Source organism: Orussus abietinus, unplaced genomic scaffold (assembly GCF_000612105.2).
Source record: "Orussus abietinus isolate OABI.00-Male unplaced genomic scaffold, Oabi_2.0 scaffold101, whole genome shotgun sequence".
NCBI classification, from domain to species: domain Eukaryota; kingdom Metazoa; phylum Arthropoda; class Insecta; order Hymenoptera; family Orussidae; genus Orussus; species Orussus abietinus.
This window is the reverse complement of record NW_019394361.1, coordinates 321,209-334,241: the sequence shown is the minus strand read 5'-3', so window position 1 is coordinate 334,241 and position 13,033 is coordinate 321,209. Positions and strand designations below refer to the sequence as shown.

Sequence of the window (13,033 nt, the reverse complement as noted above, 5' to 3'; positions counted from 1 at the left end):
TGCTGATCATCTAAGAATTGTCCCGACACATTGAAAATTTGGATTTTTCAACAAAATTTTTTAACTCAGCCCAGACAAGAACCAAAATGGCGTCGAGCTCTCATATTTCGATCAATATACAATTATCGAAGGCTCTGATATGAGAATCGAAAGGGTCAGGACAATTTTACGACAATTTAGAACACTCTGGTAATCGATAAACTCGCATTTGAACGGGATAAAGGCAAAAAAAGTGTTGTATGCGCTTCTATGCTAAAACGATGGGAATACGAGGTCTCGGAGTGAAAATTTAATTGACCTGGAAATCACAGATGGCGCAGGGGGTCCCTCTGCAGTCAATTAGGGCCCCAGAAAGCGTGAATCCAGAGGATTTCTGGAGTTTTACTTCGATTTCTTGATATTTCTTGTACGAAAACGACAGGTGGAGTATGTCATTTGGGACAATATCCAATATAATTCGACCCAGCTGTCGATATAAAAACCAACGTGGACAACGTAGGCATTTAGAAACATCTTCTTTACCGACGTCGATCAAGTTCCTCGACGTGTTTCACTTCACCTTAAAGCGGCCTAAAATTCGCGCGTGTACCCGTAGGGTTGGAATAAAAAATCCCGGGGGCCCGTCGAGCACCGTAGGAGCGAGGGGCCTTGCGCGGACGTTGCGGTGCCAGTCCCTAGAAAGGAGCCTCGTCGACTTAGGAATCGAGGACTGGTCTCCGGGACGTTTCGACACGTCGCAAACGCCGGCCGGCCGGCCTGCTCTTGCGAATGCAACCTTGCGCGCGATCGCATGCACCGCATAAATTATGCACCTCCGTCCCGCTCCGATATTGGATCGTAGGTCGGTAGGCGTGCACGCGTCGACGCCGCGCATGCGCGCGACCGCCGTTGCGACACGCTCTCGCGCGCATTAGCGGCGTCGCGGTGAGCCGGGACCGGGGAGGCAGGGGGTGACGGCGGCCGCCGCTTTCTCGGCTTACCGAAACTCGCAATCGACCCGGCTCGACGTCGCGACGCGGCGGGCGCTCCTCGCGGTCTGCGGATCCGCGCTCACCCCTCGCGGGCCGAGCCCGATTGATTTCGATGACCGACCTCGGCGTCCGGACTCGGAGGTTAGGTACGACGGCGAGACCTGGGGACCGGGCTCGGCGGCTCACTTATCGCCGGTAGATTGGGAGCACGAACCCCTCGCGCCTTTATCCTTTTCTTCTACCCTCTTTGGTGCACCCAGGGTCACTTTTTCTCGTGCCACGTGTCCCATGCCGTGGTGCGTGGAAAAACAAAATAAAGACACTTTCCGCGAAAGAAACGTCGATACGCGTTTATGTTTTATTTTCTCCTTTTATACTATGTTATTATATTACGAAAAATTAATTTATATTATATATTTATTATATGTACCGAATGTACGACACCTCTTAGAAATTCAATGAAAAAGTATATTACAGAACTTAGATAAGATTACGGTGTTTCTTTAACGGGGTTGATTTGTATTATTTTGCAGTATTTCGCTTCTTATCGATATGGGTGTAATTTAAATTAATTACGAGTAACGTCGTGGTTCGTCCTATTATTGCGTACACCTTGGTCACGTGCATTCCCTTCTTCCCGTGTTCCCAGCTCCGAGGTATGGAAATCTTGGTACGAGGCTCAATTTCCCCGTTATAAAGCGTTTTACATAAAGATCCACTCCAAAGGCGCCTAGCGGTATCCTTTGTGCGCGCGGTTCCTCGAGACTTTCCTGGCGGAATCCCTCTTGCTTAACCCCTTAACGCACAGATTTTTTGAAAAAAAAAAAAACCGGCCAAAAAGAATCAATTTCTTTGTTAATGTAAAAAAAACGCCAGAACGTTGTCTTGGCAAACAAAAAATAAAATTCTCGATTATATTCGAGGGTGAAAAATTATAGTAGCATGAAATACAACGCCGCTCGAATTATCGCGAGCGCACAAGTTAAGGGGTTAAGGTGAAGTGAAACACGTCGAGGAACTTGCTCGACGACGATAATGAAGATTTTTCTAAATGCCTACGTTGCCGACGTTCGTTTTTATATTCACAGCTGTGTCGAATTATATTCGACATTGTACAAAATGGCATACTCCACCTGTCGTTTTCGTACAATAAATATCAAGAAATCGACGTAAAACTCCAGAAATCCTCTGGATTCATGCTTTCTGAGGCCCTAATTGACCGCAGAGGGACACCCTGCGCCATCTGCGATTTCCAGGTGAATTAAATTTTCACTGCGAGACCTCGTATTCCCATCATTTTAACATAGAAGTGTATACAACACTTTTTTTGCCTTTATCCCGTTCAAATGCGAGTTTATCGATTACCAGAGTGTTCTAAATTCTCGTAAAATTGTCCCGACCCTTTAGTTTCTCATATTAGAGCCCTCGATAATTGTATATTGATCGAAATATGAGAGCTCGACGCCATTTTGGTTCTTGTCTGGGGTGAGTTAAAAAATTTTGTTGAAAAATCCAAATTTTCAATGTGTCGGGACAATTCTTAGATGATCAGGAGTGATGTGCCAAAGTTTCGGACTGTTTGGTCCAATACCCTTGAAAAAAAGTGTTGTATTCGAGTCGACTGATTTGAAGGGGGTTTCACTTCACCTTAATCCCTCGGTTCCCGAGGGTGAACGGTACGAGTCGGATGTCAAAGAGCGGACGCCGTTCTCGGAGGCGGGAATCGCGCGACCGCGGCCGCAATCGGGCACGGATCCCCCGAAGTTTGCGGCGTGCGGACACGCAACTCGAGTCCCGATAAGGAGCGCGCTATTCCCCCGGAGTGCGTGCCACTTCCTGGTGCGACTCTGCCGACGCCTCCGGAGCATCGAGGCGACCTCCGTGCTTCGCTAGATCCTTGTTTTCCTCTTCTCTCCGGGGTTTGCGTAATTCCCGGGTAGAGGCGTGCCGGGGTAAGAAGGCCCCATTGACCCGGCTTAGGTCCTCGCCGTAGACCCTACGTATCTTGGACAGCCTTCGAGCTCTCCTTCGGGGCATCCCCTTACACAATGTTTACGGGAATACTCATTCCGCGACGCGGAAGAATCGTTGCTCAATCGGCCGGGGAAAAAAAGGCCCTCGACGTGACGAAGTGGCATGACGTAACCTCGGAGGGAGAAAAACGTCGTAGCGAGTCGCGCGAGGAGAGGCTCGATCGGGAATGCCGGCAGACCCTGTACCTCCCGATTGACCTTGAACAATCTTGCGACGTCTGCCCGCTACGACCTTAAGGTGAAGTGAAACACGTCGAGGAACTTGATCGACGTCGATAAAGAAGATTTTTCTAAATGCGTACGTTGCCGACGTTCGTTTTTATATCGACAGCTGGGTCGAGTTATATTGGGTATTGTACCAAATGGCATACTCCACCTGTCGTTTTCGTGCAATAATTATAAAGAAATCGAAGTAAAACTCCAGAAATCCTCTGGATTCATGCTTTCTGAGGCCCTAATTGACTGCAGAGGGACCCCCTGCGCCATCTGTGATTTCCAGGTCAATTAAATTTTCAGTCCGAGACCTCGTATTCCCATCGTTTTAGCATAGAAGCGCATACAACACTTTTTTTGCCTTTATCCCGTTGAAATGCGAGTTTATCGATTACCAGAGTGTTCTAAATTCTCGTAAAATTGTCCTGACCCTTTCGCTTCTCATATCAGAGCCTTCGATAATTGTATATTGATCGAAATATCAGAGCTCGACGCCATTTTGGTTCTAGTCTGGACTGAGTTAAAAAATTTTTTTTTAAAATCCAAATTTTGTATGTGCCAGGACAATTCTTAGATGATCAGGAGTGACGTGTCAAAGTTTCGGACAGTTCGGTCTAATACCCTTAAAAAAAAGTGTTGTATTCGAATCGACTGATTTGAAGGATGTTTCACTTCGCCTTAAATCCCGAGATTCTTGAACACCTTCCAGACATAGCTTCAGCTCCGCGGCGTCGCAAGAGCCGCAGGAAGTAAACTACGATGACGGATCGGCGAACCGGTTGCCTCATCGGACCATTTCTACAACTTGCCGAAACGATCCTCGGTGGGAACGTTCCCCCACCGTTTCGGTAACCGTTCTCGACACACCTCGATAAGAACCCGGCGATGTAGAGCACTTGGTTAAACCAATGATCTATTTCGCGGAATTTCTCATACGATCTACGGTGCATTTGCAATCCAATTAACTTCCCGGCGATCCCTCCGCACTCTATATCTCGCTCGACCTAAAGTAAGTTAACCCCTCCGGGAATCTTCGATCTATAGAAAATTCCCCGTCCGAAGGCCGAAAATCGGTAGCCGAGTTCCAGGGCCCTTCTCGAGGTGTTCTCGTATCTCGTACGGAACAGTAAACTTCCAGAAAGAAAAATCACCTCTTACCGTCCCCTCGGTAGAAGGAGCCGTTTCTCAGGCCGCGAGTACCGTTCCTTAAAAATTCCACGCCCGGTAATTTGGCCCCTTCATTACCGGTCGGTTCACCGTCACGTACGCCTCGCCGAAATTTATGCGTCGGCCGGCGCGGCGATCCGGGCCAGCCACTCGAGGACATCCGAGGAATGCGGACGCGCACTCGCGGGCGCTAAAATCCGGTGGGAGGGGGGGGCGGCACCTTCCGCGGGGCGCGCTCTCATCCAGCCGGTCGCGCCGGTCGCGGCCTCAGTCCGCGGTAGTCTCTCGCCGCATCCAGATCACCTACTCTCACTTTTGCTTCGCGACTGACCTACGCCGGTCTGACCTACTTTGCGATCGGACGCGGGCGGCGAGGGGGACGACTAATGGCACGCTCCCCGGCGTAGTGGTTTCAATCGGAAACCCCTTCTCGCTCTCTTTGCCCGCATCCGTCTCTCTCCTCTTCACCTGTCTCCAGGCTCTCTCTCTCTCTCGCTCTCGGCGAGTGACGTGTAGCGCGCTTATCGCGACCCTTCGTATCGATCTTTTCCCGGCTTGGTTGCGCGCTTTCAAGATCGAGTTCGCAGCCTTCGTGTCCGGTTGCGTCGACGTCGCTCCCTCTCCCTCGCCGGGCAATGAGAGCGTCGAGAGGGAGGGAGAGAGGAACGCGGATTGAACGAGGAAAGAGGGAAAATACCCGACGTCGTCCGTTAAAGCGAACTTTCCCCGGGACTCTCGAGAGGACCTCCACCGAGAGAGGAGGCGGAGGCGCCATCTTTTTTTTCGAGGGGTCGACGCTCAAGCTCCGCGGGGCCGAAAACTTTCGAACGATCCGCCTTTCGGGATATAATAAATCTCGGGACAAGGCAAGGCCGTAAGCCCGAGACCGATAATCACCGTAAAACTGTACGGTTTATCTCCGCGAGTCGAAGGCTGCCGGCATAAGGGGAAAGGATTGGCAAAAAACCGCGCGTTGAACCGACGGGGTTTCGGCGAAGGCCTAGCTTCGCATATCCGAGATTTACCATTAGAACCCTCCTTCCGATATCGCTCGAATATTACCCCGCCGCGAACCCTGCGCGTCTCGTTCTATGCAACGAGGTAACGATATTTAACACATTCGCGACCGCTTACGTGAATTCACGTCTATTCAGGTTCTATTCCTGGTGGCCGCTGACGTGAATTCACGTCACTTTAAATTCTATTCCTGGTGACCGCTGACGTGAATTCACGTCACTTTAAATTCTATTCCTGGTGACCGCTGACGTGAATTCACGTCACTTTAAATTCTATTCCTGGTGACCGCTGACGTGAATTCACGTCACTTTAAATTCTATTCCTGGTGGCCGCTGACGTGAATTCACGTCACTTGAAATTCTATTCCTCATTGCCGCTGACGTGAATTCACGTCACTTTAAATTCTATTCCTCATTGCCGCTGACGTGAATTCACGTCACTTTAAATTCTATTCCTGGTGGCCGCTGACGTGAATTCACGTCACTTTAAACTCTATTCCTGGTTTGCCGCTGACGTGAATTCACGTCACTTTAAATGCTATTCCTGGTTTGCCGCTGGCGTGAATTCACGTCACTTTAAACACTATTCCTGGTTCGCCGCTGACGTGAATTCACGTCACTTTAAACACTATTCCTGGTTCGCCGCTGACGTGAATTCACGTCACTTTAAATTCTATTCCTGGTTTGCCGCTGACGTGAATTCACGTCACTTTAAACTCCATTCCTCATTGCCGCTGACGTCACGTCCATAACGATACACGATACAAGTTTGCGGCAACCACTTTCCGAATTTCATTATTTTCCCCGGTACCCGGTATTTGAAACGGAAAAAAATTTTCCGCCCGCGTATGCGTTAACTAACCGTTCCTCCTGCCCGCGCCCTCCGCCGCAAATTGCGACGGTTTACCGAACTCTTAGATTTTCCCCGGAAACTCTCTTCCCTTCCCAGAATTTTCTACCCCTGCGCGGTCGCGTGGTTCCGTTCCCCCGGGTGCCGAGGAAGTGGAGCATCTCTCCCGTTCCCACGTCCCAGGTAACCTCCTTCGAGAAGAAGGTTACGCGAACCCGACGAACGGCCGAGATGTGAATCCACAAAATCGGGGGGCGCGTCGCGTCGGGCGCCGGCATAGTCTGCGCGGCGTCGCGGCGCTCCGGGAGATAATGCGATGCGGGCCGAGAGTGGCGTCGGCGATTCATCTTGCGTAACCTATTTACCGGCAAAGTAGTACGCGCGCATGACATAATCCCGCGTACCGGCGTGGCCTATAGATATACCCACGGTCCGGTTACCATTTTAAATAGACCGAGCTCGGGCTGGCGCATGCGCGTCGCGCGAGCCTGCGCGCGCACCACCCGCGTGCCCTCGACGGGACCTGCGCGCGCACAGGGCGTGTGAGCAGTGCACGAGAAGGCGTCCCGTCGATGCCTCGACGGCGTTTACGGATACCGTATTTACTTTTAAATCCGATCGAAACGCGGCTACTCTACATGTTTAATCACTCGACGTGCCACCCCCTCCGGCTTCGTTATCGCCATTACTCCCCCCTCCGGGTGTTCTGGATCCGGTTGTATGTCGAAATGCTCGCCGCGGGACTGTATCGCCCGGCAAACCTTTTCAAATGCAGATGGAATAATATTAAATCGCTAGAAAGGATAATATCGACGCTGCGACGCGTGTTTTTTTTCTTTTTTTTTACCAGCCTGCGGTCTAGGAATGGGAGGAGTCTCAAATTAGTAGACCCGCGATGCATCATTCGCGAAGTCGCGCTTCGCCCGGCGTCTCGTAAACATTCGGCGCGTGCGCGTAACCCGGTGAGCGCGCGCATGCGCGTCCCGAGGGCTCGCGCGTGGGCGCTCGCGCCGACGCCGCCGACTGGGCGATCCCTCGGACTCTCCCCGACTTTATAATTAAAGTTTCGCTCCTGCCGTGTCGATCGATCCGCTTTTCGAGAATCGAGAGAGACCCTTCCAGATCCTTATACGTATGCCGCGCGGAACGCACGCCTCGAAAATCCGAGGAGAGAGACCCGCAACGCGGAAACCACGTTCCAGCGATAACGGGAGATATAACGCCAATGCGGATATCGTCTTCGCCTCGCTCCAAAAACGAATGTCAAGGCCTCCGGCAAGCATTGAAAAAGGAGACCGCATGTGCGCGTGCGAGGAGCTCGGAAGAGAGCTCATCGAATTAGGAATCTAATTGCAAGAGTAATTCCTATACGATAACATCGTCAAAAATTGCCAGGGTATTCATCAGGCCGATTGATATACTTAAATGAAACACCCATGGACATTCCGCGCATCCCTTTAACCGCGCCCAACGTCCTAGAGAAAACGTATGGTCCAATCGCACTAAACGCGGGTTATTTATCGGACGGTAAAATTCGCTGGGTTAACAAGTGGGAGTTTATTACGTTCCACCTCCAACCTTTCCCATGACCCGATAGATCGTCGAGTTACCCCCTTCCGTGGGAATGATCTTTTTCTAAATAATTTTAAGAAGAGAATCGCGTTCCATCCGCCCCTGGGTTCTTTAAATGTGAAATGGCAATCGAAACGGAGGTCGCGCGTCCACGTGTAGGAAAGCAGGTGAAAAAAAAAAAAGGAATGTATCTTCGAAAAATGCGTCTTCCAGGATCCCATCGGAGGAAACATCCGGAGGGTCCCCCGGAAGGGACCTCCTCGGGGAAGTCCAACAAAGGAGCCACTGTCATCGCGGTCTCCGTTGGCAAGGGGAAGGGGGCGTCGGCTAGGAAGAGAAAGGGCGGAAATCGATGGGAGAAAAAATCGCGATACCGGAAGCGATGCCCCGGAAGGAACGGCCCGGCGGTGGGTATAACCGCTCTCGACGGCTGCGCAGTTAGCGGCTCCGCCGAAGAGTGACGGCCGACGTCACGACGAGGCGCGGCGCATGCGCGGCCCGCGTGTTTACGTCCGCTAGAGGCGCGGACGGGGGAGTGAGAGCCGGCCGGCCGGCGGGGCCGCGCGACCCGTTCCGCCGCGGCACCGACGCCGACGCCGACGCCGCCGGTACCTGCGCCAGGCCGGTTTCGAATCCACGGCCGAAACCGAAATCACGCCACCGGGATTCAAACCGGTACAATACAATTTTTTTTCCCGCCCGTAGAGGTACACGCGAACGCCCCACGGGTACATAGCCGTCGAGGTTCCCGTTAAAGAGTGGGCATAACAATTTCCCCGGAAATCCGAAAACTATCGATTCCAAGATGAAATTGAATTTTCCCAGGGAGAGGCGCATCGGACTACCGGCTACGAGACACGACTACGTAAAAATTCCAAAGTCGGTCCGCGAAGGGAGGTCCACCTCGACCGATAAGGTAGGAATCTCGCAGATGGTTCCGGTAGGAATTCGACGAAACGGGAAATTTACGGTTTCCGCGTTTGGTGCCGCGACGGGACGGACTGCCATTTAAACCGCGGAGGGGGGAAGAACTCTCTTAGGTAATCGACGGTGCGCGGTATCTCGCGAGAGGTCGACGTAAGGTCCCCGCCGACGTGAATTGGGCTCTTCTCGGTCGGAAGGGAGAAAGATGGGCATAGAGGAGGGAGGGACAGAGTTCGATGCGCCAATACTGGGCCTATCGGCACCGGCAGCCGGTACACACCCGGTACTCGACCGGTATTACGTACGGCGCCGCTCGCTCGCACACGTCGGTACTCCTGGCTCGTAGGTAAGTGGCGGTGCTCGTTACGAATCTAGCCGCGCCCACGTAGCGGGACCGAGGTCACGTATTTCTATACCACGCCTGACCGGATGTAGTACGATCCCCCTGCCCAGCCAATGGTATCCAGAACTCGCGCGAGTTACGACACCCATGGATCCCTCTCCACCCGCGCGCAGGCGCGATCCACCATAGCGAACCGAATCTCGCGTGGGCGTCCCGCAGGACCCCCGTCAGGAGTTCCTGATTCCCACCTCGCCTAAGTATCGTTTTACCGCGAACGACCCCGAAACTCCTAATAAAGCGCGCCCTACCGACCACTCGACGCGTGCGCATTCTCGAAATGCTTATTCTCGTCCCGTCTGAGAAAGTCCTAAAAGTCCATAAGAAAAAAAAAAAAGGGGGGGGGGGGAAATGGAAAAAGTCGAGCTTGCGCAAGAGACGGCTCGATCGCCGACTCCTTCGCGCAAAGGCCCGGAACAATTTCCTAGCCCCGCAGGCGCTCTCCTAATAACTCATAATTTATGGCCGGTCCCAAAAGCTCGATTTCGTTCTCTTTTCCCTCCACCTCGCTTTCCCCCTCCCTTTCCTCGGCTCCGAATTTCGGTTTTGGTCCCGTCAGGAAGCGAGGGGGGAGGGGGGAGGGGGGGGAGAGAGAGAGAGAGAGAGAGAGAGGCCGGGAGAGAGGGACACAAATCGCGCGCACCGAATTCCAGAGTCGCCGATACTCTCCCGGAACGAGCAGCAGCGTTGCACTCCCCCCTCCCCCCGGGCCGGAACCGACCAATCCCCTGCCCAACCGCCGGCCGGTGCCGCTCCCCTCCCCCCGCTCGAGACCAGCGGACCCTTGCGCCTCCCACCCCCGCGCACGAATACCCACGAGCGACCGTGCACTCGCTCCCTCTCTCTCCTCCCCACTCCCCTCTCTTTCTGCCCCGCGTGCTCTTTCCCTTCGTCTCTGTTTCCCTCCCGTTCCAGCCGCGCGCATGCGCGCCGCGTAAATGGGCCATCTATTTGATACACTTTAGGAACGAGGTCACGAAAATTAAATTTTCTGATTAACTGCGCGCGCGTGCGCGCGCGCGCGTCACACAGAGAGACACGCGCGTCGAGAGAACCCGACTAGCCGCGCGTCGCTACGCCCAGGGGGAGAGTCTTTCAAAAGGGAGAAAACTCGCCTCCTTATCTGGTCGCCCTGGCTCGCGGTGCTTCCATGAGAGAACGCGACGCCGACTCGCGCACATGGAGAGGGCGCTCGCGCGCCGATCAGCTGGGAAGACCGAGGAGCGTATAGCGCGAAAGAGAGGCTCGCCGCGTCGTGGGCGCGCGGCGCGCTTTGAGGTTGGAATTAAAAAAAGTCCGGTGCATCCGCGAGGGTACCTACCGAGCCGTCGGGGTAATTTAAAAATGCGAATCCGCCCCCCCCCCGCCCCTTTTCGCGGAGAGTTGCATTCTTGGAATGAGATGGTAATTGCGGGATTCCTAGGGAGGGACGCGGGTCCTAGACCATCGATCGGCTACGTAGATGGGATTGGCCGTGGGATGTATAGAGAGGAAATTCCTTTTTTGTCCTGCCTGTACTCCATCTAGGGCCACTTTGAGGACACCTCGCATCTCGGGCTGCGGAAACTCCTAACGGAAAGAGACCGAGGCTCAAGGGACTCCACTCGTGTATTCCGAGATTCGATCCCGGATAGGGGAGATACATGGAATTCACTGCTCTAATTTATCCCACGCCCTGTTTTGCTATTAGGTTGGAAGTGACGACTCTCTCCCTGGATATTATTAGGATTGCCATGCTTACCCGACGAATTAACGGGCGTTCGAGTACTCCTGTGCGTCCGTCTAAAAATAATTTCCTCGTCACCCGGCAATTTCTCGCGACGTCGCGGAAACTCGGGGATGTTCCGAATTTCGATCCGGTTACTTATATAAAAAATAATAAAAAAATCGTCCAGCCTCTTTACCGTGGAGCCGATTTTTCTCCACCTCCAGCTTGCCGTTAATCGTGAATGGGGACAACGTTAATCGAATTAATCGAAATAATTGAAAGCATTGCGCCGTTATGCTCGAGCCGCCTCTTCCTCCCACCTGCCGGCCGGGAGGCCTTGCACCTCCCCCCCCCCGCCCTCGATCATGCGATCGATCAATTATTAACGGAGATCCGACTTTCCTCGGAATTCCATTTCAGTCCACGTGGTTGACTCCGGTCGACCCCGCACGGTGGATCTAGGAGGCGGCAAGGGAAGGAAAGGCGGGAAAAGCGTAGACCCTGTTGCATCGCCGGTTCATCCGAGCGTCGAACTCCATTACTATTTCACTTAAACGAGGCAACGTCACCTTTGAACGATTCCAAGCCCGAAGAAAACTTGATCCCTCCCTCATCCGGTGCCTACCTTCGCTCCGATAATTCCCCGTTCTTTAAACGCTAAGCACCCTCTCGACCCATTAGCGTAGGGAAGTTTTTTAAGAACGAAAAACGTAGCGAAGCTATCGTAATATCTTTCTTCGAAAAAGAAAAAAAGAGAAAAAAAAAAGAGTCCTTTTAAATATAAGAGGCACGAACTCGCGGGGGCGTTTAACGTCGAAGAATTCCGAATTTTCATTTAAGATATCGAAAAAGTATCCCCGATCTGTCCAAGGGCATTTATGCAAGTGAATCGAAAGAACGCGACTTACCTCCTGCCCATTCGGCGCGATGACGACGTCGACCTCGTCGAGGTGTTCCCTGTGCTGGGTGACCTCGGCGTGGATCTCCCTGCCGTTGTAGGTGAGGTAGACCTTCTGTCCGGGGACGAGCTTCGCGCCGGTGACGGAGCCGAATCCGGGGCCGATGAGGTCGCGGTCGGAGTACTCGGTGCTGGGGCTGGGGGGCCGTCCCCCGGGGACGGCGTCGAACCTGACGGAGTACCTCGTCTTGGGGGTGATGCTGAGGCCGGCCTCGGTGGCGGCGGAGGCGGGCGTCTTTACGGCGTGGATCACGCCGCTGTAGTACTTGCCGTCCTCACCGGGGGCGCAGACCCGCGTCCCGATGATGCTGCGCTTGGCGAGCCGTTTCCCGGTCGACATGTCGCCGGTCGGGCGGGAAAGGATCCCGAAGTCGTTTAACGAACTGACTCGGAGAGAGCTTCCCGTTCGTAGAGCGGCCGGGGAGAGTCGCCCGCTCAGGTCATCCTCGCGAGGCGTCCTGCGGGGGGTGTCTCTGGCCGGCGGGATGCCGACGGACGTCGGCGTCCGAGTCCCCGGGGGTCTCTCAGGATCCTCTCGGCCTCGCTTCCGGCGAGCTCAGGTCATCGTTCGCCGGACCTAGAGGCGGCGGGGCGGCCTTGGCGGCCTTGGCGGACGGAAGACGGAACTCGCGCTAACGAAGCGGCCCGGCTCGTCAAGCCGCCGTCCGCATGTTCGGCGCCAGGGCCAGTGATCGATTCGTCGTCGGCACGCGCTGCTGCGTCCGCGGTGGCAGACAGCATAATACGCGCCGCGTGGACCGGCGGCGTCGCGCGCTCCTCGGAGGTTCCTCGGAGTCGGGGCCGGGGTGGGCGCGGCGAGCGGAGGGGGTGCGCGGCGCGCGAGTCGAGCGGCCGGCGGCGGGCCGAGGAGCGTAACGCCTGAGGAGGACGCGCGCGAGAGCCGACATATGACGCACAGCTGAGCGACCGGCAGGGACTGGCGCTTGGCGCACGGCGAGCGAGCGAGCGCGGCTTTCACTGCGCCGGCCGGCCGTGCTCCCGCCCCCCACCGAGACCGAGCGCCGCCACCACCGCGGCCCGCCAGCCCGGGACAAAACAGCTGATAGATAACAACAAACCCACGTGACCCGGCCCCGAGCCGCGATTGGCCGGCCGCTCTGACCTACTTCCTCCGATTGGCCGGCGGCCCGGCGGGAGGGCGAGGGGGGCGGGAAAAATTGCACCCCCGAGCCTCGCTCGGCGAGAGCCTCCTACCGCGGC

The 13,033-nt window shown here is 54.5% G+C and overlaps 1 protein-coding gene across 1 annotated transcript; it reads right to left on the bottom strand.

Moving 5' to 3' along the window:
• Positions 1-10,604: 10,604 nt before the first annotated feature.
• On the bottom strand, positions 10,605-12,757 carry LOC111673909 (zinc finger protein 395-like; the record flags this gene model as incomplete). The annotated part of the gene is made up of 2 exons (XM_023432018.1): positions 11,763-12,757; positions 10,605-10,715 (listed from the first exon to the last, which is right to left on the bottom strand). Coding segments are annotated over exons 1-2 (501 nt in total), but the record flags the coding sequence as incomplete, so codon positions are not given.
• Between the last annotated feature and the right edge of the window lie 276 nt (positions 12,758-13,033).